Source organism: Ranitomeya variabilis, chromosome 3, assembly GCF_051348905.1.
Source record: "Ranitomeya variabilis isolate aRanVar5 chromosome 3, aRanVar5.hap1, whole genome shotgun sequence".
Taxonomy (NCBI): Eukaryota; Metazoa; Chordata; class Amphibia; order Anura; family Dendrobatidae; genus Ranitomeya; species Ranitomeya variabilis.
This window is the reverse complement of record NC_135234.1, coordinates 43,280,228-43,303,388: the sequence shown is the minus strand read 5'-3', so window position 1 is coordinate 43,303,388 and position 23,161 is coordinate 43,280,228. Positions and strand designations below refer to the sequence as shown.

The 23,161-nt window shown below is 43.9% G+C and overlaps 1 protein-coding gene across 1 annotated transcript; it reads left to right on the top strand.

Moving 5' to 3' along the window:
- The first annotated feature begins 641 nt into the window (after positions 1-641).
- On the top strand, positions 642-21,376 carry GABPA (GA binding protein transcription factor subunit alpha). The gene is made up of 10 exons (XM_077294004.1): positions 642-943; positions 5,642-5,745; positions 6,745-6,889; positions 8,307-8,391; positions 9,238-9,480; positions 13,607-13,801; positions 14,425-14,481; positions 15,850-15,993; positions 16,587-16,779; positions 20,698-21,376. Exons 2-10 carry the CDS (start codon positions 5,669-5,671, stop codon positions 20,924-20,926), a joined length of 1,368 nt encoding a protein of 455 aa, XP_077150119.1. The 5' UTR covers positions 642-943; positions 5,642-5,668; the 3' UTR covers positions 20,927-21,376.
- Positions 21,377-23,161: the final 1,785 nt, after the last annotated feature.

Genomic DNA, 23,161 nt, shown 5'->3' with positions numbered 1-23,161 from the left:
GCCTCCTTGGCGGCCATGTTTGCACATCCAAGAAGCCTCCTTGGCAGCCATGTTTGTACACCCATGAAGCCTCCTTGGCAGCCATGTTTGTACACCCATGAAGCCTCCTTGGCGGCCATGTTTGCACATCCAAGAAGCCTCCTTGGCGGCCATGTTTGCACATCCAAGAAGCCTCCTTGGTGGCCATGTTTGCACATCCAAGAAGCCTCCTTGGCGGCCACGTTTGCACACCCATGAAGCCTCCTCGGTCTCTGGGGCAGGTAGTATAGGAGAGTACTCGTATATGATGGTTTTGTCATGTATTATACAAGTGATCACGTGGTTTAGGCTAAAATATAGATATAAAAATCCTTATATTCACTTTAAAAAAAAACATGTTAAACTAAAAATAACATACACATAAATAATCTCAAAAAAAGGCCTGGCGTGTGGTGACGTGTTTATATTGTGTATAACTAGCAACATTGTTTTTTTTTCCCATTAATCAACCGCCCCTTCTTCCAAAAAAAAGAAAAAAAACAATGTTTTTTTTTTAGTCTTCTTCTAGCACAGTGTCTGTCCCCCAGAAGGCTGCAAGTTACCGACGTCTCCCATGTTCCTACTTCCACCCAAATAAAATCAGAGGTGCAAGATGGCGGGAAAGAGGCGCCAGCACCACCGCCCTGTCCGGCGGCCAGACACAGACTGCTCCTGTCACGTGACAGCCCGGACCCTTTAGCGCGTCGCACCCTCCCAGGCCCCGCCTACTGGCGCCTTTCCCGCTGATTGAGGTCGAGCGGAAGTGCGTCACTCTACTTCCGGTAGTGTACTGCCACAGTCTCGCCGTTTCCGCCCGAGCTGTGTTTTGTTTCCGTTGGCCGCGCTGCGTGTTGACGCCACGGTCCATTTCCGTGAGTGGAGGTCGGAAACCCGGGAAAAGAAGAGAGGGCGAAAGAAAGAGGCGGTAAGTCCGGAATGGAGGTGTCCGTGCCGGGAGGAGGCCTGCTATTAACCCTATTACTGCTAACGGTGCTGGTGGGGTAGTGCCTGGCTGCTGTCACATGGGGGCGCTGTGTGGGACTACAAGCCTCAGCAGTCGCTGCGGCTCGCCCCATTCTGCTGTGCTCAGTATTAATGGTGACTCACTATGGCAACGGACCCTTCCATACTGGGGCCCCATTGAGCTGGCTGTGGTTTACATTGTGGCCCAGGGCAGAATATGTGTCTGCCAGGTGCGGTTTCCATCATGTGACAGCAAGCGTGGTTACTACCGTATGTGTCACCCCGGGGTCCGCGCTGTCAGAGGGGTGTTCCCAAAATGGCAAGCGATCAACTATAGGGAAGCCTGCTGATCGCTGGGGGTCCGACCACTGGGAACCCCCAGGTATTGTGAGACGGGACCCCTTCCCCGGCGACTCTCACATGCTCACCCTCCACTCATCGTCTGTGGGTGCCAGGAATCCCCAGCTGTTTCCAGCAGTCCCATAGACAATGAATGGAGCAAGGTGCACATCTTCCATCCGTCCAAGATAGGACTGACCAGCCCCGGTCATAGGATCGCTGGGGATCCACGAGTCACTAGTGACTTCTGTCCTGTTAGAGCATATGGGCGTTATGGAGAGGAACTCCCTCTGTGAGTGGAGAGCGTCTCGGTATGAGAAGCCCCTGACTTCTAGCACCCTTGTATTACAGGGATGGTCCCAGTTTTACCTGTTGGGGGGGAAAAAGAGTAGGACCATAAAAGCTCATGTGATTGCCTCTGGGGCGGCATTCTCTGATGAGACACCCCTCGCACACAGCGATTCTTGGTATAGGATAACAGTGGCCGCACTTTTACCTTACAGTGATTTTGTGGCAACCGCAGGTGAATAGGTGAGGTGTACAACAAGAAATAATTGTGTGTTGTGGTCGTCCCCCTTGGTGCGCGTTTTCATCACAGTGATCCTGCAGGTGCTGTGAGTTCAGGAGTGGGTCAGTAATACCCAGCTATGCTGCTGACATAAGCTCTCTTAAATGCCTCAGGCAATAGTGAAGACAGAGAAAAAGGTGCGGGTTTTGTTTGTTTTATTATTATTTTTTTTTGCATTGCTTCCCTCAAGAATTGTCTCACCCGATGAGGTGGATCCTCTAAGCCTCAGGTCCATGTGAGCAGATGTAAAAGGGGTTATCCAGGACTATTACATTTTTTCACTACTTACTAACTACCTGTCTGTTGTGCCCGGTGTTGATCTCTGATGGCACAGAACAGTCTCAGATCGCTGCTGCCATAGATTCTGTGACTTTTTCTTCTCCGCACTTCTCTGTTGATGAGGAGTGACTGGCCCCGTCATGTTGATTGACATCCGGCTCTCTGCTGCCTGAGTGCGGGGAGCCGCCTGTCAATCAGCATGATATCTATCAGCAGTCACGTCAACAGAGCATAAGAACCGAACAAAGAGACAATACCATAAGGTACTGGATTAGCGCAATAAATGAAAAATCATAATATATTAAAGTGACAGTGCAAACAATCCATACCAGACTGGGGAGAGCTTAAATCCAATCTTTTATTTAGAACAACAATATTTAAATAAACATAAGAGACAGCAGTACCAAGTGAGAAATAACAGCTAAAAGGTGGGCGCATCAGATGGTGTGAGATGCGCTACAAGATAGCACATATATCACCGCTGCAAAGCCCGCAACACCAGATGCTCAGGTGCCATGAATAAACATAACGGCAATAAACAGCTCCCATGTAATCATAGGTAAATAAGCTGACACTCAATGGCACTAGACTCCCCAGGTCCTAGATAACTATAATCTAATACAGTAGTCCAAGCGTGAGTTAATAGATATAATGCCACAGCTGGCTAAAGGCTAATACCTTGGGAGGTCATGGCAGAGGAGTGCGGGCGTGCAGACAGGATACGGAGAGCCTCGACGCGCGTTTCACTGTCTTGGCTTGTCAGGTAGGTTCTATACGTCAAGATACCAATTGAGAACCATGAAGACACTGGATCCAAAATGTACCAGATAAAAACCGTAACTTTTATTACAAAAGATTAAAAACAATACATAGCATATATCCAACAATTATAATAAGACAATGAGTCAGTACAGGGTCATAACAGAAGCTACAGACTGATACGGCCCCCCTATCCCTGCAACAAATGTACTCATGTGCTAATAGGTCCTTATATTGCCAGAAAAAAACTGACTAATCTACAGGATATATTCCACAGTGTACCTTGTCACAATTAAGGGTGGGTACTATAGTCAATTGCCGTTTAAACATAAAAATCGGCTAACAATCATATTTACCTGTAGTCATCATGGACCGGGGATAGAGGGGTCGAACAGACAGAGCACACCTTGACGCGCGTTTCACTGCAAAGGCAGCTTCGTCGCGTTTCACCGTCTTGGCTTGTCAGGTAGGTTCTATACGTCAACAGAGCAGCCTGGAAGAAGAGGAGCTGCTCTGTTGACATGGATCAGCTGACTTGTCAGAGCCGGTGTGGAGTAGAACAGACTGGTAGTTGCCTCTATTGGCAATTAGCTGCATGTTAGTTTATAAAAAAAAACAAATGGTCTTGGAAAAACCCTCTAATCAGCACAGGCAGGTGACACAAGAGCAGCAGGGCAGAACCCTGCAGCGTGAGAGATGCAGAGAAGCCGAACTGATGTTGCTGAGCTGAAGGACTGGAATGGGGGAGACAGATGCAGCAGGCTGAATCCGTCAGAATAAAACCAGAAATAATCTCTTAAAAATATTGGTTTGTCCTCTTTTTTTTCTTTTTTTTTTTTTTTAATGCATATTGAAAATCTTTATAAAATCTAAGGGTACTGTCACACAGTGCAATTTTGATCGCTACGACGGCACGATTCGTGACGTTCTAGCGATATCGTTACGATATCGCTGTGTCTGACACGCTACTGCGATCAGACATCACGCTGAGAATCGTACGTCGTAGCAGATCGTTTGGAACTTTCTTTCGTCGCTTGATCACCCGCTGACATCGCTGGATCGTTGTGTGTGACAGCGATCCAGCGATGCGTTCGCTTGTAACCAGGGTAAACATCGGGTAACTAAGCGCAGGGCCGCGCTTAGTAACCCGATGTTCACCCTGGTTACCAGCGTAAACGTTAAAAAAACAAACAGTACATACTTACATTCCGGTGTCTGTCCTCTGGCGTTTCAGCTTCTCTGCACTGTGAGCGCCTGCCGGCCGGAAAGCGAGCACAGCGGTGACGTCACCGCTCTGCTTTACGGCCGCTGTGCTTACACAGTGCAGAGAAGCTGAGACGCTGGGGACAGACACCGGAATGTAAGTATGTACTGTTTGGTTTTTTTAACGTTTACGCTGGTAACCAGGGTAAACATCGGGTTACTAAGCGCGGCCCTGCGCTTAGTAACCCGATGTTTACCCTGGTTACCCGGGAACTTCGGCATCGCTCCAGCGCCGTGATTGCAAAGTGTGACCGCAGTCTACGACGCTGGAGCGATAATTATACGACGCTGCGACGCCACGGATCGTGCCGTCGTAGCGACGAAAATTGCACTGTGTGACAGTACCCTAAGATTCCAGCTTACTATAAAAACAGGATTAATTTTGCACCAAATTTGCAGCTTTTGGCTAATGTGCAGTACCTCCTAACAAGTTCTGTAGTGTGTGAGACTGAGTTTCTTATTAATGTCTTTCCTCTTCATCCGTTTCCTGACCCCCATCTGCTCTTCCTGTACGGGCTTCATCCAGAATCGTGTACTAATGCCAAGCTACATTTTTTATTGTGCTTTCGTCAGAACTTGCTTTTTAATTAATGCCAATTCATAGCGTGCCCCTGATCCATCTGCTTTGTAAGGGCGCAGTGTTGTAGGTGGCTTCCTGCTTAGGAGATAGAGGGCTGATCCTGTTCTGGATGACCCGCACCAATAATTTCAAGGACAACTTTTAGCATCAGTCAGGGCAACGTCTCCTGTACAAACGATTGCTCAGTGTAGACTATTCCTTTAAGCTTCAATCACCCACGTAGTTATTGGTGCCAAAGCCCTACATGGATCCAGCAGGAAAGGGAAGTATAACCCTTCCTTTATATTCTTCGTTTCCCCCATCACTTTTGAATCCACCCTCTTAACTTGGGTAATTAAACTGCATCAATAACTGCATTGCTAGGATTTGTTTTTTTCTTTCTGCATTTTATGCACTTTGAGTTTTGGTTTTTTAACACCTCCAGAACAGTCTATGGGAAGGCACATGATAAAAAACAAAAATCACCAGGAAGTGTGTAGAAGAAGCCACATAAATGCACTGATTGCTGTGTTTAATATTTTTATATAGCCTCACAGCCAACATCAGTCTGCATAATCTTCATAAAGATGCTGTGTGTAAAGCCCCTCATTGGGCATCTTCCTATCTGTTGCTGGCACCTGTTGCCCAGCCGGGTCGTACTCCTCCTGTCCCCCCTGCAGCATATGGTCCTGTTATTATAGCAGTGATATCATGGATGGAGGACGACCTCTGATCCACTGTCTAATTCTTGTGTTGTGACATCATGTTTTAAACGGCAGCTACATGCGACCTTATAGATCCGTTCAGGTGTTTTTGCTGCTGTATATGACTGTATGTTATGCATTGCTTGTTATGTCGGCAGTAATCTTTATTTGTTTTCTGTAATCACATAGGTTTATATCGGAAAAAAAAAATCAGCCATGACGAAGAGGGAGGCCGAGGAGCTGATAGAGATAGAAATCGATGGAACAGAAAAGGCAGAATGTACAGAAGAAAGGTATGGAAAACCCCAAGTGGTAACAGATTAACAGTACCCTATGTCTGTGTTCACAAGTTGAGGTTTTTTTATGCAAATTTTCAGCTTTTTTTTACAGTTCCGGTAAAAGTGGATTTAAGAAATCTCATGCACACAGCTTGTTTTTTGTTTTTTTTTTGTCTTCAGAATGTTATGCCATACCTTGCTTTTTGCCAAATGCAGCATATCACTTCTTTCATGGGTGTTGCAAAAATGCTGAGGAAACGCAGGTATCAGCTTTTGCTGCGATTTGTGTGCTAAAACCAAATGAAGTAGAATCAGACTTTTTTATGCACTAAACATTCTCAGCATGCACAAAAGATATATGTACCCTGATAGAAAAGGCAGCAAAAATGCAACAAAAGCTAAGTAAAACCTTCTTTTTTGAAGAAAGTTTCTTACTTGCCAAGAGAACAGACTTTGTCTGCAAAAAAAAAAAAAAAAAAAAAAGCGGCAAAAACACGTGTGAACGTAGACTGTGTGTTACCCATGGGCTGGAGTAATTCATGCAAATTAAAGGGTTTTTCAGGCTAAACACAAACTTCTCCAATCTGACTGTAGATTGCTGAATCCTGACAGTGAACAATGTGCACCCGATCAGGTCGTCCCCTCTGTTACCTTCAACGGTCGTTAGTGACAGCTCATGTAATCTGTATTGGCAGTCACGTGCTGACTAGTCATCTTTCCTGCTTCTCTTATTCAGAGAAGCCAGTCTTGCTGGTGACCGTAAGTCGTGTACAGATTGCAGGATTCCTCAATCTACAGCCAGACTGCAGAAAAGTGTGATTTGCCCAGAAACCCCCATTAGAATTTTGCAGTAATTACTGGGTTATTTGTGTCTCCCGCTCCAGGAAACAATTGAAGTGTTGTTGCAGGTAACCATGTAAGCTGATGATGCCGGCCTTAACCCTTCTGAAAGCTTACAAGTAAAAGTTCTTTTTTTTTTTTTTAATGTTTTGCATTACTTTTCATATATTTCAGCATCATAGAGCAGACCTATACCACAGCAGAGTTTGTCAGCCAGTCTATCGACATAAATGAACCAATTGGAAATCTGAAGAAGCTGTTAGAGCCCAGACTTCAGTGCTCGCTGGACGCCCATGAGATTTGTTTACAAGACATCCAGGTACGTGCACTTGTCTCCGTGTGTGTGTATATACTGTGTGTGTATATACTGTGTGTGTATATACTGTGTGTGTATATACTGTGTGTGTATATACTGTGTGTGTGTATGTATATATATATATATATATATATATCTATATCTATATATCTATATCTATATCTCTATCTATATATATATATATATATATATATATATATATATCTATCTCTCTCTATATATATATATATATATATATATATATATATATATATATATATCTCTCTCTATATATCTCTCTCTATATATATATGTATATATATATAGATATAGAGATATAGATATAGATATAGATATAGATATATATAGATATATATAGATATATATATTTAGTGTATGGCAGCAGTTTACTTGCTAATATGATCTACGTTCTCTTGATTTGCTGCTGGCTGGGTGTAGTATACATAGGTGTAAGTGCTGGAAATCCCTGTCGGGGTCCCCATCTCTCACTTATTTTGATAGGTGGTTAAGCAACATAAGGTTGTATTCACACATCTGAACATGGACCAAGAAACGTGGATGTGTGAATACAACATAAGGGTACATACATATAGTATCTTCTTCAGGCGGGACTGCTCCAAATCCTGCCTGGAAAAAGGACCCAGAAAATGTTCAAAGGTCTGAATATACGCATTTCTGTAGTAAAATAACTCTCTTCTTCAGGTGTTTTTGGTTAACAGACACATTGTACTTTTTCAACACAAGAAGCCGGGGTGGCAAAAAAAAAAAGTTTGCGAAAAACAAAGACCACAACCCACCCCGCAAATAAGACACTTAAGGGACTTTCAGTATTTGTAAGCCAAAACTAGGAGTGGGTGAAACAACATGCAGAAATGGTGACAGGTTTCTATTATACTTTTCTACTGATTGGTTTTAGCTTACAAATACTGAACGTGTGAGTGTGGCCTTAGGGGGGAAAAGCTTGAACGGCTGGTCGGCCTCAAGTAAATATCATGTGCACATTCCTTAATAGCCATTTGCATGATGATGATATGAGGGCAGAACAGTGGCTCAGTGGTTAGTTCTTTAGCCTTGCAGCACTGGGGTGCTGGGTTCCTCAGCTAGGAGCAATGTCTGTATGGCGTTTGTATGTTCTCTCTGTGTTTGCTTGGGTTTCCTCCGAGTTCTCCAATTTCCTCACACACTCAAGACATAATGATAGGGAATTTGTTTGTGATCCCCAATGGGGTCAGTGATGATGATGTTTGTAAAGCTCTGTGGAATTAATGGCACTACATAAGTGAGTAAAATATATATATATATATATATATATATATATATATATATATATATATATATATATATATATATATATATATATATATATATATATAGATGGTTTTTTTTTTTTTTTATTATAATTTGTCTATTTCTACAACAGCTTGATCCAGACAGAAGTTTATTTGACCAGGGAGTTAAAACCGATGGATCCGTACAACTGAGTGTGCAAGTTATTTCTCAGCAAGGTTAGTAGTCTGACCTGGATGGATACATACATACCATAGCAGTCTGACCTGGGCGATCTACATACAAATCTATCACATCACTTTTTCTCCTTCTTTAAAAAAAAAAACCCAAAACCTTTAGTTGGTATCATAGTGACTTCCATCATCGTTTTGCTCTGCCAATCTTAACATTGTGAAACCAGTGTTGGAATAGGTTTTTTCCTGCCATTTCATCATGCAGAATTTTGTTTCCTGTTTTTCGGTACATTTTTTGGTAAACTTAAACTCTCCCTGCAATAGAGGAGGCCTCATATGGCTAGGTTGACAGAGAAAGATATGTTATGACTCTTGGAAGAAGTGGAGTAAAAAATGAAAGTCCAGAAATTCCATTTCACATCTGCCATTCACTTATTATCTGAAAAAAATCCTTTCAAAGGCAGAAGTGCACAACAGATTGTTATATCCGCAGAATTATACATTTGTTGGGGCTTTGTCACTGAACTCACACATTGCAATGCAGATTTAAGACCTTAACCTAAATGTCAGTGCATAACACAATGGGACACATTTGCTGTCACACAGGCTTACGCTCTCGTCAGATGTGACGGTGAGGTGGCAGCGCTGCCTCGCTGTGTGGGGGACGGGTGCTGCACCTCCGGCCACTAATGGGTGATGGAGACTGTGCTTGCTGTGTCCTTTTCATTACAGTTTATTATGTTATATATTGTTAGAATTCCAATGATATGAACATATGATCACAATAATTTGAATCCATTTCTACATCATGAAAATAATTTCCCTTCTGCGCTTGGTGCAAGGCTCGCCCGTGCTTCATGTTGTGCAATGTTTTGTCATTTGTGTGCATAGGCCTTGAGCCAAAGCTGAACATTCTAGAGATAGTCAAACCTGTAGAGACTGTAGAAGTGGTGATCGATCCGGACGCCCATCATGGAGCGGTGGAAGCTCAGCTTGTAGAAGAGGCCCAGGTGATCACGCTGGACGACACAAAGCACGTCACCATCTCAGACGAAACCTCAGAACAAGTGACCCGGTGGGCTGCGGCATTGGAGGGTTACAGGAAGGAGCAAGAGCGCTTGGGCATACCGTACGGTGAGTGACGGCACATGTCTGCTTGGTGGAGAATATGGGAAGTCTGTTACATTGGGAGATTATTAAGTGTCATATATTCACATTAAAAAAGTAAAATACATATATACAGTACAGACCAAAAGTTTGGATACACCTCATTTAAAGATTTCTCTGTATTTTCATGACTATGAAAATTGTAAATTCACACTGAAGGCATCAAAACCATGAATTAACACATGTGGAATTATATACTTAACAATAAAGTGTGAAACAACTGAAAATATGTCGTATATTGTAGGTTCTTCAAAGTAGCCACCTTTTGCTTTGATGACTGCTTTGCACACTCTTGGCATTCTCTTAATGAGCTTCAAGAGGTAGTCACGGGAATGGTCTTCCAACAATCTTGAAGGAGTTCCCAGAGATGCTTAGCACTTGTTGGCCCTTTTGCCTTCACTCTGCAGTCCAGCTCACCCCAAACCATCTCGATTGGGTTCAGGTCTGGTGACTGTGGAGGCCAGGTCATCTGGCGTAGCACCCCATCACTCTCCTTCTTGGTCAAATAGCCCTTACATAGTGTGGAGGTGTGTTTGGGGTCATTGTCCTGTTGAAAAATAAATGATGGTCCAACTAAACGCAAACTGGATGGAATAGCATGCCGCTGCAAGATGATGTGGTAGCCATGCTGGTTCAGCATGCCTTCAATTTTGAATAAATCCCCAACAGTGTCACCAGCAAAGCACCCCCCCCCCCCATCACACCTCCTCCTCCATGCTTCACAGTGCTAACCATGCATGTAGAGTCCATCCGTTCACCTTTTCTGCGTCACACAAAGACACGGTGGTTGGAACCAAAGATCTCAAATTTGGACTCATCAGACCACAGAACAGATTTCCACTGGTCTAATGTCCATTCCTTGGGTTCTTCAGCCCAAACAAGTCTCTTCTGCTTGTTGCCTGTCCTTAGCAGTGGTTTCGTAGCAGCTATTTTACCATGAAGGGCTGCTGCACAAAGTCTCCTCTTAACAGTTGTTGTAGAGATGTGTCTGCTGCTAGAACTCTGTGTGGCATCGACCTGGTCTCTAATCTGAGCTGCTGTTAACCTGCGATTTCTGAGGCTGGTGACTCGGATAAACTTATCCTCAGAAGCAGAGGTGACTCTTGGTCTTCCTTTCCTGGGGCAGTCCTCATGTGAGCCAGTTTCTTTGTAGCACTTGATGGTTTTTGCAACTGCACTTGGGGACACTTTTTCAAAGTTTTCCCAATTTTTCGGACTGACCTTCATTTCTTAAAGTAATGATGGCCACTCGTTATTCCTTTACTTAGCTGCTTTTTTCTTGCCATATTACAAATTCTAACAGTCTATTCAGTAGGACTATCAGCTGTGTATCCACCAGACTTCTGTACAACACAACTGATGGTCCCAACCCCATTTATAAGGCAAGAAATCCCATTTATTAAACCTGACAGGGCACACCTGTGAAGTGAAAAACATTCCCAGTGACTACCTCTTGAAGCTCATGAAGAGAATGCCAAGAGTGTGCAAAGAAGTCATCAAAGCAAAAGGTGGCTACTTTGCAGAACCTAGAATATTAGACATAATTTCAGTTGTTTCACACTTTTTTGTTAAGTATATAATTCCACATGTATTAATTCATAGTTTTGATGCCTTCAGTGTGAATTTACAATTTTCATAGTCATGAAAATACAGAAAAATCTTTAAATGAGAAGGTGTGCCCAAACTTTTGGTCTGTCATATATACAGTGCCTACAAGTAGTATTCAACCCCCTGCAGATTTAGCAGGTTTAATAAGATGCAAATAAGTTAGAGCCTTCAAACTTCAAACAAGAGCAGGATTTATTAACAGATGCATAAATCTTACAAACCAAAAAGTTTTGTTGCTCAGTTAAATTTGTATAAATTTTAAACATAAAAGTGTGGGTCAATTATTATTCAACCCCTAGGTTTAATATTTTGTGGAATAACCTTTGTTTGCAATTACAGCTAATAATCGTCTTTTATAAGACCTGATCAGGCCGGCACAGGTCTCTGGAGTTATCTTGGCCCACTCCTCCATGCAGATCTTCTCCAAGTTATCTAGGTTCTTTGGGTGTCTCATGTGGACTTTAATCTTGAGCTCCTTCCACAAGTTTTCAATTGGGTTAAGGTCAGGAGACTGACTAGGCCACTGCAACACCTTGATTTTTTGCCTCTTGAACCAGGCCTTGGTTTTCTTGGCTGTGTGCTTTGGGTCGTTGTCTTGTTGGAAGATGAAATGACGACCCATCTTAAGATCCTTGATGGAGGAGCGGAGGTTCTTGGCCAAAATCTCCAGGTAGGCCGTGCTATCCATCTTCCCATGGATGCGGACCAGATGGCCAGGCCCCTTGGCTGAGAAACAGCCCCACAGCATGATGCTGCCACCACCATGCCTGACTGTAGGGATGGTATTCTTGGGGTCGTATGCAGTGCCATCCAGTCTCCAAACGTCACGTGTGTGGTTGGCACCAAAGATCTCGATCTTGGTCTCATCAGACCAGAGAACCTTGAACCAGTCAGTCTCAGAGTCCTCCAAGTGATCATGAGCAAACTGTAGACGAGCCTTGACATGACGCTTTGAAAGTAAAGGTAACTTACGGGCTCGTCTGGAACGGAGACCATTGCGGTGGAGTACGTTACTTATGGTATTGACTGAAACCAATGTCCCCACTGCCATGAGATCTTCCCGGAGCTCCTTCCTTGTTGTCCTTGGGTTAGCCTTGACTCTTCGGACAAGCCTGGCCTCGGCACAGGAGGAAACTTTCAAAGGCTGTCCAGGCCGTGGAAGGCTAACAGTAGTTCCATAAGCCTTCCACTTCCGGATGTTGCTCCCAACAGTGGAGACAGGTAGGCCCAACTCCTTGGAAAGGGTTTTGTACCCCTTGCCAGCCTTGTGACCCTCCACAATCTTGTCTCTGATGGCCTTGGAATGCTCCGTTGTCTTTCCCATGTTGACCATGTATGAGTGCTGTTCACAAGTTTGGGGAGGGTCTTAAATAGTCAGAAAAGGCTGGAAAAAGAGATAATTAATCCAAACATGTGAAGCTCATTATTTTTTGTGCCTGAACTACTTCTTAATACTTTAGGGGAACCAAACAGAATTCTGGTGGGTTGAGGGGTTGAATAATAAATGACCCTCTGAAAAAACTTTTCACAATTTAAAAAAAAAATAAACAAAGAAATAACATTCTTTTTTGCTGCAGTGCATTTCACACTTCCAGGCTGATCTACAGTCCAAATGTCACAATGCCAAGTTAATTCCAAATGTGTAAACCTGCTAAATCTGCAGGGGGTTGAATACTACTTGTAGGCACTGTATATATTTTATTTTTTTTCTCACATAAAATATAAATTGCCCTCTTTTCCCAGATTGTAATTATTGAAATAATAAGTTATTAAGTATCGCTGTGTGCATATTTGCACTAATGAAATATTTTCTCCCATACTGTGAACGTTGTGACTGAAATTTAGAATGAAACTGGCAGAATCAGCTTTCACTTTTCAAACCTAGTGAGGGGTAACATGTTGGCAATGCCTCAGTAATTGCTGCACATAGTGAATTTGCCAACCTCGCCTTGTTCTTTCACATAGTGTAACATTGATAAGTTGCATATGAAGAACCATGTGTGAAGGAGGCCCATAATAGGATTTACTCTGAACAATGTCTAATATTGCTGACGGCCATGAGGGAAGCTAAGTACGCCCTTTCTGAGTGGTATGGTTTTACGTAAAGGGAACCGGTCGCCTGAATCGTTGAATCTTTCTGCCTAATCCGCGGGCAGCATAGATCGGGTTCTGGGGTTAGACAGAGATTGGCATTGAGAGAACTGCTAGATCTGCAGCACGTGACTTATTTGATCAAAACTGCAGCAGGCATCCCAGTAAGTGATATATCGCTGGAATCAGGGTTTTGGCCCCTACACCTGATGGGGCAGCAAAACCTGGTGACAGATTCCTGTTGGATAAAGACAAAGTGGCTTGACTGAATTAACATCCGTAGCGTCTGTATTTCTGAGAGAAATGTCAGACTGCCGCTGTGTGATCCCGGCTTAATAGTGAATGTCTTGTGCCATCTATATCTGCTGAAATCTGCTTCTGTGTTCGTTTCCAGATCCACTCCAGTGGTCCACAGACCAAGTGCTACACTGGGTGCTATGGGTGATGAAGGAGTTCGGGATGACCGATATCAATGTGAACGCCCTCAGTATTCCCGGAAGAGAGCTCTGCCAGATCGGGCAAGAAGATTTCTTTCAGAGAGTTCCCAGAGGCGAGATATTATGGAGTCATCTGGAGCTGCTAAGGAAATGTATGAAAACATTCAGCACATGTGTAGAGGAAATCACTCCTTTTTTTTTTTTTTTTCACCTTTTATTTTAAAAATGTTAAACCCCTTAGAAGAAATGGACGTGCCTGTAAGTCCACGTGTGTAGGGGGCGTAGGAGCTGAGCCCTCTCCACACACAGCAGATGTCGGCTGTCTTTAACAGCCAGCATCTGCATGTAACAGCTCTGATTGCTGCCGTTTTACTATTTAGTTGGAGTCAGAGAACCTGATCCCAGCGATGTCATTTACAGGGTTATGTTTTGCTTTTTTTTTTTTTATAAAATCAGTGTTTTATCAGCAGGACATTATCACTAGAAGACTAGGTGTCTCGTGCCTCCTGGTCCAACTCCGCTGGAGCAGCTTTCTGCCAATCAGTGGTTTGTGCGGGGTTATACAGGGCTCAGCATTCAGAGCTCTGCTAGATCGGCAGCAGAGAGATCTGATTGTATCACCACTGCTGCACCCGGTAACCTAAGTGAGTGACACATCGCTGGAATCAGGGTCTCAGCTCTTACATCAGATTTCACAGCAAAAACCTGCTGACAGATTCCCTCTAAGACTGTTATTATGAAGTCACTTAATTTATCGTGTGGTTTTTCCCACCAGATGTACTGGCTAGCCAAGAACATGGAGGAGAGATTGCTACGGTCACCATCGATCAGCGTAAGTTCTACTTATGTCCTGTTTCATAGAAATGCACCCATCTAAAGCTTAAAATAGATTTACATCAGTAAGCCTGAAGTTGGGATTTTTACATTCTGATGGCAAAAGTTTATTCACATCTTTCTGAAAAACAAAATCACGGGTGACAATCAGCGTGGCAGCACTTCTGTTATCAGTTTTTCCATAGCAGCCACCGTGAGAAAGATGTCAGATACATCTGGTGCTGGTGTGCAGCATCATACAATGCAGGATGTGTGACCTGGAAGCCAGAAAGAAGTATCACTATCCAAGCTATGCCGACCATGCCATAAATGTCTGGATATGGGACCTTATGTGGAGAGCCAGTGTATCAGGGATGTGGCCACTTTCTCCATTCGCTTGCTGCTGTTTGCTTCCTCTGATTTCATGACGACAATAGAACGTGGTGCCGCCTCTGCCGTTCGCTGTCTGCGGTGCCGCCTCTGCCGTTCGCTGTCTGCGGTGCCGCCTCTGCCGTTCTCTGTCTGCAGTGCCGCCTCTGCCGTTCTCTGTCTGCGGTGCCGCCTCTGCCGTTCTCTGTCTGCGGTGCCGCCTCTGCCGTTCTCTGTCTGCGGTGCCGCCTCTGCCGTTCTCTGTCTGCGGTGCCGCCTCTGCCGTTCTCTGTCTGCGGTGCCGCCTCTGCCGTTCTCTGTCTGCGGTGCCGCCTCTGCCGTTCTCTGTCTGCGGTGCCGCCTCTGCCGTTCTCTGTCTGCGGTGCCGCCTCTGCCGTTCTCTGTCTGCGGTGCCGCCTCTGCCGTTCTCTGTCTGCGGTGCCGCCTCTGCCGTTCTCTGTCTGCGGTGCCGCCTCTGCCGTTCTCTGTCTGCGGTGCCGCCTCTGCCGTTTGCGGTTTGAGGGGCCGCCTCTGCCGTTTGAGGGGCCGCCTCTGCCCTTTCTCTCTCTGCATTCATTCATTTTGTTGTGTTCTCTACTTGTTAAACACAGTAGACCTAGTATATTGGATAATTAGACCCTGGTATATCCTATAGTTATATCATGAATTTCTAAGATGGTAATATCCGATTAATGATGGGTTGCTATTTTATTTATTTATTTATTTATTTATTTCTTTTGTTGTAATTTTATGCACAATCAGATCTAGGTCACGTATTGTTAGTGTGTTAAGCCACATAGGCAGATTCTGCACCAAAATTGTTTCCAATATTTCGGTTATGCTTTTTTTTTGATCTGCAGGCTGTACCAGATGTCACTGATGCCTGGCAGGGCAGACGTAAAGTCTTCAGGCTGATTTTTGACCTTGGCCTTACAGTCTTTATGCCTGATCTTCAGCAAAAATTTAATTTCCTGGAGAAATCTACAAACCTAAATAAAATGTTCTTGTTTCCTTGCAGCCGTTCAGATCATCCCCGGGACGTTGGCGAATACGACTCCAACAACAACCATAAAGGTTATAAACACTCAAACCAAAGTAGCAAAAGTCCAGCGGGCGCCTCGTATATCTGGAGAGGACCGAAGTTCTCCTGGAAATAGAACGGGTAAATGTCGCCACTCCAGCTGCATGGATCCTCTACACCCAGAGCTGCACTCACCATCCCACCGGTTACAACTAGAAATCAGCCAACACTTTGATAAGACACACATTTTAGTTCTTATTAGTAAAATCCAAATTTGACTTCAGTATATGCTTGTATGTGGTGTGTAATCTCACCAGAGTCGTCTGGCCATACATCTTCAGGCAATACTGTCGATATGGACAGGTTAGCAAACTTTTCTCTGTAGCGTATGGCCAGCCTTAAAGACAGGTGGTGGCCTTTGTATCCTTGGGAGTCCCGATACTGAGAGAGTGCCTTGCATATATATTTCCTTCACGTGCTGCCAGAACACATTGTGCCACTGTCTGTATGTATATGTGCATGTGCCAGGTCGCAGTAATAATTGGTATATCTGAATCTTGACATTAAAATTCCAATTGGTAATCTAATGGTTTTTCCATAAGGAGTGGATGTACTTGTCTTTGCTCCATGGCACAACCCCTGGGAATGATTTATAAATGTGTTCCCACCTGATGGATGAACACTCGCGCACCCTATATTACTATTACACCTAATTGTGCCTGTTTTTCCTGCAGGCAATAATGGACAGATTCAGCTCTGGCAGTTCCTCTTAGAGCTGCTCACAGACAAAGATGCCAGAGACTGTATATCGTGGGTGGGAGATGAAGGAGAATTTAAGTTAAACCAGCCGGAGCTCGTTGCTCAGAAATGGGGACAACGTAAAAATAAGCCCACGATGAACTACGAGAAGCTCAGTCGCGCACTTCGGTAAGAGGGGCACACAGTCCGCGTCCTCAGATGTTCATCAGAATTCTGCTTTTGCGAAAGTGCAATTTGAGAGGCTGTAAATGTACGTTTTGCAGCTTAAGCCGCATTCACGTCCTGTTGGTTCCGATTCATGACCAAAATGGATCTGTTAGCTGATAAAAACAGATGCCAAATGCGACCCTGCTGACTATTAGGCAGATTATCTGCTTTACCTTGGGGGTCTGTTTATAGAATAGATATACAGTAAAACAAGGGACACAAAAAATACCATAGCTGAAAAAAAACCTTATAGTAATACTCCCACTAATCAGGACAATCCCAATAATGCCGGGTAGGGACTACCCACAAAATAGATTGTACAAGCAATCCAGATAAATCGGGGATAGGGTAAAGAGACGCACATGGAAAACTATTAAATTATTACCTTTACTCACCCACGACCTGTCCGAATCTTATACCTGCTTACCAGCAGAGGCATTTTTTTTGTGTCCCTTCTTTTAATGTACAGTCATGGCCAAAAGTATTGACACCCCTGCAATTCTGTCAGATAATACTCAGTTTCTTCCTGAAAATGATTGCAAACACAAATTCTTTGGTATTATTATCTTAATTTAATTTGTCTTAAATGAAAAAACACAAAGAATTGTCCTAAAGCCAAATTGGATATAATTCCACACCAAACATAAAAAAGGGGGTGGACAAAAGTATTGGCACTGTTCCAAAAATCATGTGATGCTTCTCTAATTTGTGTAATTAACAGCACCTGTAACTTACCTGTGGCACCTAACAGGTGTTGGCAATAACTAAATCACACTTGCAGCCAGTTGACATGGATTAAAGTTGACTCAACCTCTGTCCTGTGTCCTTGTGTGTACCACATTGAGCATGGAGAAAAGAAAGAAGACCAAAGAACTGTCTGAGGACCTGAGAAACCAAATTGTGAGGAAGCATGAGCAATCTCAAGGCTACAAGTCCATCTCCAAAGACCTGAATGTTGCTGTGTCTACCGTGCGCAGTGTCATCAAGAAGTGTAAAGCCCATGGCACTGTGGCTAACCTCTCTAGATGTGGACGGAAAAGAAAAATTGACAAGAGATTTCAACGCAAGATTGTGCGGATGTTGGATAAAGAACCTTGACTAACATCCAAACAAGTTCAAGCTGCCCTGCAGTCCGAGAGTACAACAGTGTCAACCCGTACTATCCGTCGGCGTCTGAATGAAAAGGGACTGTATAGTAGGAGACCCAGGAAGCCCCACTTCTTATCCCGAGACATAAAAAAGCCAGGCTGGAGTTTGCCAAAACTTCCCTGAAAAAGCCTAAAACGTTTTGGAAGAATGTTCTCTGGTCAGATGAGACAAAAGTAGAGCTTTTGGGGCAAAGGCATCAACATAGAGTTTACAGGAGAAAAAAAGAGGCATTCAAAGAAAAGAACACGGTCCCTACAGTCAAACATGGCGGAAGTTCCCTGATGTTTTGGGGTTGCTTTGCTGCCTCTGGCACTGGACTGCTTGACCGTGTGCATGGCATTATGAAGTCTGAAGACTACCAACAAATTTTGCAGCATAATGTAGGGCCCAGTGTGAGAAAGCTGGGTCTCCCTCAGAGGTCATGGGTCTTCCAGCAGGACAATGACCCAAAACACACTTCAAAAAGCACTAGAAAATGGTTTGAGAGAAAGCACTGGAGACTTCTAAGGTGGCCAGCAATGAGTCCAGACCTGAATCCCATAGAACACCTGTGGAGAGATCTGAAAATGGCAGTTTGGAGAAGGCACCCTTCAAATATCAGGGACCTGGAGCAGTTTGCCAAAGAAGAATGGTCTAAAATTCCAGCAGAGCATTGTAGGAAACTCATTGATGGTTACAGGAAGCGGTTGGTCGCAGTTATTTTGGCTAAAGGTTGAGCAACCAAGTATTAGGCTGAGGGTGCCAATACTTTTGTCTGGCCCATTTTTGGAGTTTTGTGTGAAATGATCAATGTTTTGCTTTTTGCTTCATTCTCTTTTGTGTTTTTTCATTTAAGACAAATTAAATGAAGATAATGATACCAAAGAATTTGTGTTTGCAATCATTTTCAGGAAGAAACTGAGTATTATCTGACAGAATTGCAGGGGTGTCAATACTTTTGGCCATGACTGTATCTATTAAAAGTTGTCTTTAGGGTTCTATGTTAAAGTTATTGTTCCTTAAAATGTTTTGGTTTATAGACATTAACTATTTTTAGAAAAGAAGAAAAAGCGCAACAAGTGGAACTTTTTTTTTATTGTAAGACCAAAAAAAACCTGACACGTAGAAACTTAGACCCCATAATTATCAATGGGTTCCCTCTGCTTCTGTTTGTATGAGATGGCAAGCAGATTTATTTTCAGAGTACTGTTCACACAAACTGAGCTCCCAAACATGTGTACAGATCCTAAATGGTCCTTGTCTTTACAACAAATGTTACAGCAATCAATAGTACAATCGAAAATGGGAAACTTTGTAACGGATCACATTAGCGAAATCTGCTTCTTTCTCCCCTTATGAGCCGTTTCTTTTCCGGTCTCCTGAACGTTTCATTCACTGTGGGGGAAAAAAACCTGATAAGATCCAATTTGGTCAAAACAAGTCAGCCAGCTCAGTGAGAGATCAGCTGCCTATGGAAAGGGGCGTATGGTGGGATGGAGGCGAGGGACAGGAGGAGACGCAGGCAGTGCTGCTTTCTTATAAGTGCTCACTGCTTTATATCACTTAACAAGATTCACAGCTACATATAGAGAGCAGCGCAGGAATCCCTCATGCCTGTGTATGGGGGATATCATAGCAACTGGTCTCCACCCCACTAGCTGAGAGACAACTGAAAATTAGTCTGCAAAGGTGAAAAATGCGGGATACAGGTCATACAATTTCCAGAAATAGTGTTACCCTGCTTGTACATATTGGACTGCTTAATCTGAAGTGTCCCTTAAACTGTCAGGTATTCTGTAAAGGAGTTTTCTCATCTGATTAATTAAGTGCTTGTAAAAAGAGAAACTTTAGCATTTACCCCCTTTGTAAACAAAAAAAAAATAAAACAAAAAAAACCTCAGCAATAGAGGGATTTTTAGTTTTATATTTCACTGCCCATTGCCTAGGTTGTAAGCGCACGCTCTTGCTTAGGAAACTGGCCATTTCTGATATCCTGCAGAGGTGGCTGGTTTCTTACGCAAGAGCGTGAGAAACAAGCAGTTTTACACACAGCTTGCACGTGCTTCTCTGAAGCTGCCAGGATCTGTCCAGCTTCAGCACCCCTGCTGAGGGCGCACTGTTTATACCAGGAGCACAACCGTGCCGCTGGTCTGAACTGTCCATCCTCAGTAGTGCAACCGTGCCGCTGGACTGAACTGTCCATCCTCAGTAGCGCAACCGTGCCGCTGGACTGAACTGTCTATCCTCAGTAGTGCAACCGTGCCGCTGGACTGAACTGTCCCATCCTCAGTAGTGCAACCGTGCCGCTGGACTGAACTGTCCCATCCTCAGTAGTGCAACCGTGCCGCTGGACTAAACTGTCCCATCCTCAGTAGTGCAACTGTGCCGCTGGACTGAACTGTCCATCCTCAGTAGTGCAACCGTGCCGCTGGACTGAACTGTGCATCCTCAGTAGTGCAACTGTGCCGCTGGACTGAACTCTCCCATCCTCCGTAGTGCAACCGTGCCGCTGGACTGAACTGTCCATCCTCAGTAGCGCAACTGTGCCGCTGGATTGAACTGTCCCATCCTCAGTAGTGCAACCGTGCCGCTGGATTGAACTGTCCCATCCTCCTTAGCGCCTGTGGTGGCGCGCTCTTGTTTATTTTAATCACTCTTCTTTCTTGCTTTGTGATCTTTTCTGTACATTTTAACCATAAACCCTCATGCTGTATATTAACAAGGTTTTTGTTTTTTTCTCTGGTCCTCTAGATATTACTATGATGGGGACATGATCTGTAAAGTTCAAGGCAAAAGGTTTGTCTACAAGTTTGTTTGTGACCTGAAGACTTTAATCGGGTACAGTGCAGCCGAGCTGAGCCGCCTGGTGTCCGAGTGCGAGCAGAAGAAGATGGCCAAGCTGCAGTTACATGGTTTAGGACAGCCAGTCACAGCCGTGACGCTGGCCACGGCATCATTGCATTCAGACAAAGACAACTAAGCACTTGAGAACCCCGGCTGCACCCACGGCCGCCTTCTACCACCGTACACGTTTCTCGTCTCGGAGCCCAAGGCGCTTGGATTTTCAGACTGTACAGTGTTCGGCATGATTTTCTACAGAGGACTTTAATGAATCTGGAACTTGTTATCTTTTTCATATTACAAGTTTCTTTGCCAGAGCCCTTTACACAAAGGGAGCATGAAATATTTTATATATTTTGAATATGAAGCGATAATTTACAATTTTTAGTAAGGTTTCCTCATGGAGGATATATTATTCATTCATCATTTCAGTTAGAAATGCCCTAAACTTTTCCAAGTCTTTATTATTTTTATTCTTTTGTTTCTATTTTTTTTTTATATAAATTAATCTGTTGATCTTCTTTATGTCGAGGATCCCAAGATGCATTGTTTTCTGCTTTAATAACACTATACAGTATAGATTTCTCAATGTGTTCAAAGCTTTTATGCTCAAAATAGATGAATTCACTGATGTTCTGGGGGGAAATCAGAATGTTTTCTAGAGGAGGCAACACACAATATAAAAGGTATATGTCAGAGTTCAGCTAAAAAGGTGCACAGCACCCTATTCTAATGGCCATGTACCTGGCTGCCGGACCAGAACCCTGAGAAGCCTCCTCCTACCTGCTGGTATCCCCGGGGGGCCTCTCCTGATTAGTAGGGTCTGTGGCATCATTATATGGCAGCACAATGCCCACATGACATTGCAGGGGGGCTGCAAATTAGAAGAGACCAAGGATCCATCATTGCAATAAAGCAATCACCTTCTGGCTCATCCCATGCCGGTCTCTGTATTTGGGCGCCTAGCGATGTCTTGTCACATGTGACCACTACAATCTGTGATTGACTGCAGCGGTCACTTGTGATTGGAAGTCGTCGCAGCAGGAGGCCCGATGTACAAAGATCACTATGGGAGTAGGGAACTGTGGCTAAAAGGAGACAAGTGTGGTGCTTTTTTTTTTTTTATCTTTTTGTTTTTTATTATTATTTTTTTTTATAAGAATCCCCTTTTGAGACTTGCAGCTTTTTGCCTTGGATCCACTGCTAAAATAATGCAAAATTATTGCAGATTGACCACAAGGACTATCCTGCACCTACTGGGACAGGCTTTGACGCACAGCTCGACTTCTATGAGGATTTAGTTTGTTCAGATCTTTGCTTCTACTGTAGACAATTTCTGGATTTTCAATCGGCGATTCCACTATTTGTGAAGAAACCCATAAGATTGGTGAAATATTAGAGAGGTTGTCCACCACTTTCTCTTTGACGGCTGGGAGTCTTCGTTTGCTCTGTCTTCTGATAGAGGCCATGGCTGGGCACTTTCAGAAGACGGAGAAGATCTGCAATTGACCAGTTCTGGCCGCTGACACCGAGGGCAACTGATCCCCGGGACATACACCAGGGAGATGGGTAGGATGAGCTTTTGCAGACATGGTGACACAAACTATGCTCATCTCATTCTTTTTTTTTTAATGTCTTTATTTTTGTATTAGTAAAGGGGGTGATTTAAAACTGTAAAAATGCAAAACACAAATATTTAAAAGCGTTATTACTTTTTTCTGTGGGTGACCCCACTAGTGTTAGTTGTCAATCTCTGCATGCAGGATAGACTGGTACTTGCTGAGTAGAACCACTCACTGGACTCGTATACATACAAACACCAGGGAGCTTTCAGTCGGTAAAGCGTTGAGGGCTGTCTGACCTGCCCATGCCCTTCGCTCTGATGTCGGACTGCTATGCACGGACTGTCCGCGGCTCTCCAGATTGGAGCGTGGCGGCTGCATAGATTTCTATGAAGCTGTCACGCTCAGGTCAGGAGACCCTCAGCCAGTCTGTGCATTGCGGTCCAATATCAGACTGAATTGCACAGACAGGTGAAACGGCCCTTACTGAAATTTTCCCCCCCAAAAATGTCTGAAATCAACCTGATCAGCGCCTGCTGTATACCATAACATCTTACCTGCAGATCAGATGCAATTTGCAACCTGACAGGTTCCCTTTTAGGGCTATTGGAATATGACGGGGATAGCGCAGTGGTTTTCTTCTCAGATCTTGCAGTTTTCACATTGGCCAATGGAGCTTTTTTAGACTCCAAATCCATGTCCTTTATGGAAGAGATTTCAGCAGGCTCCATATTATCAGAGGCAGGATTACAATGACATATACCGCCTCTATAAACAGCTGATGACACAGGATTTGCTATAGGCAATGACCC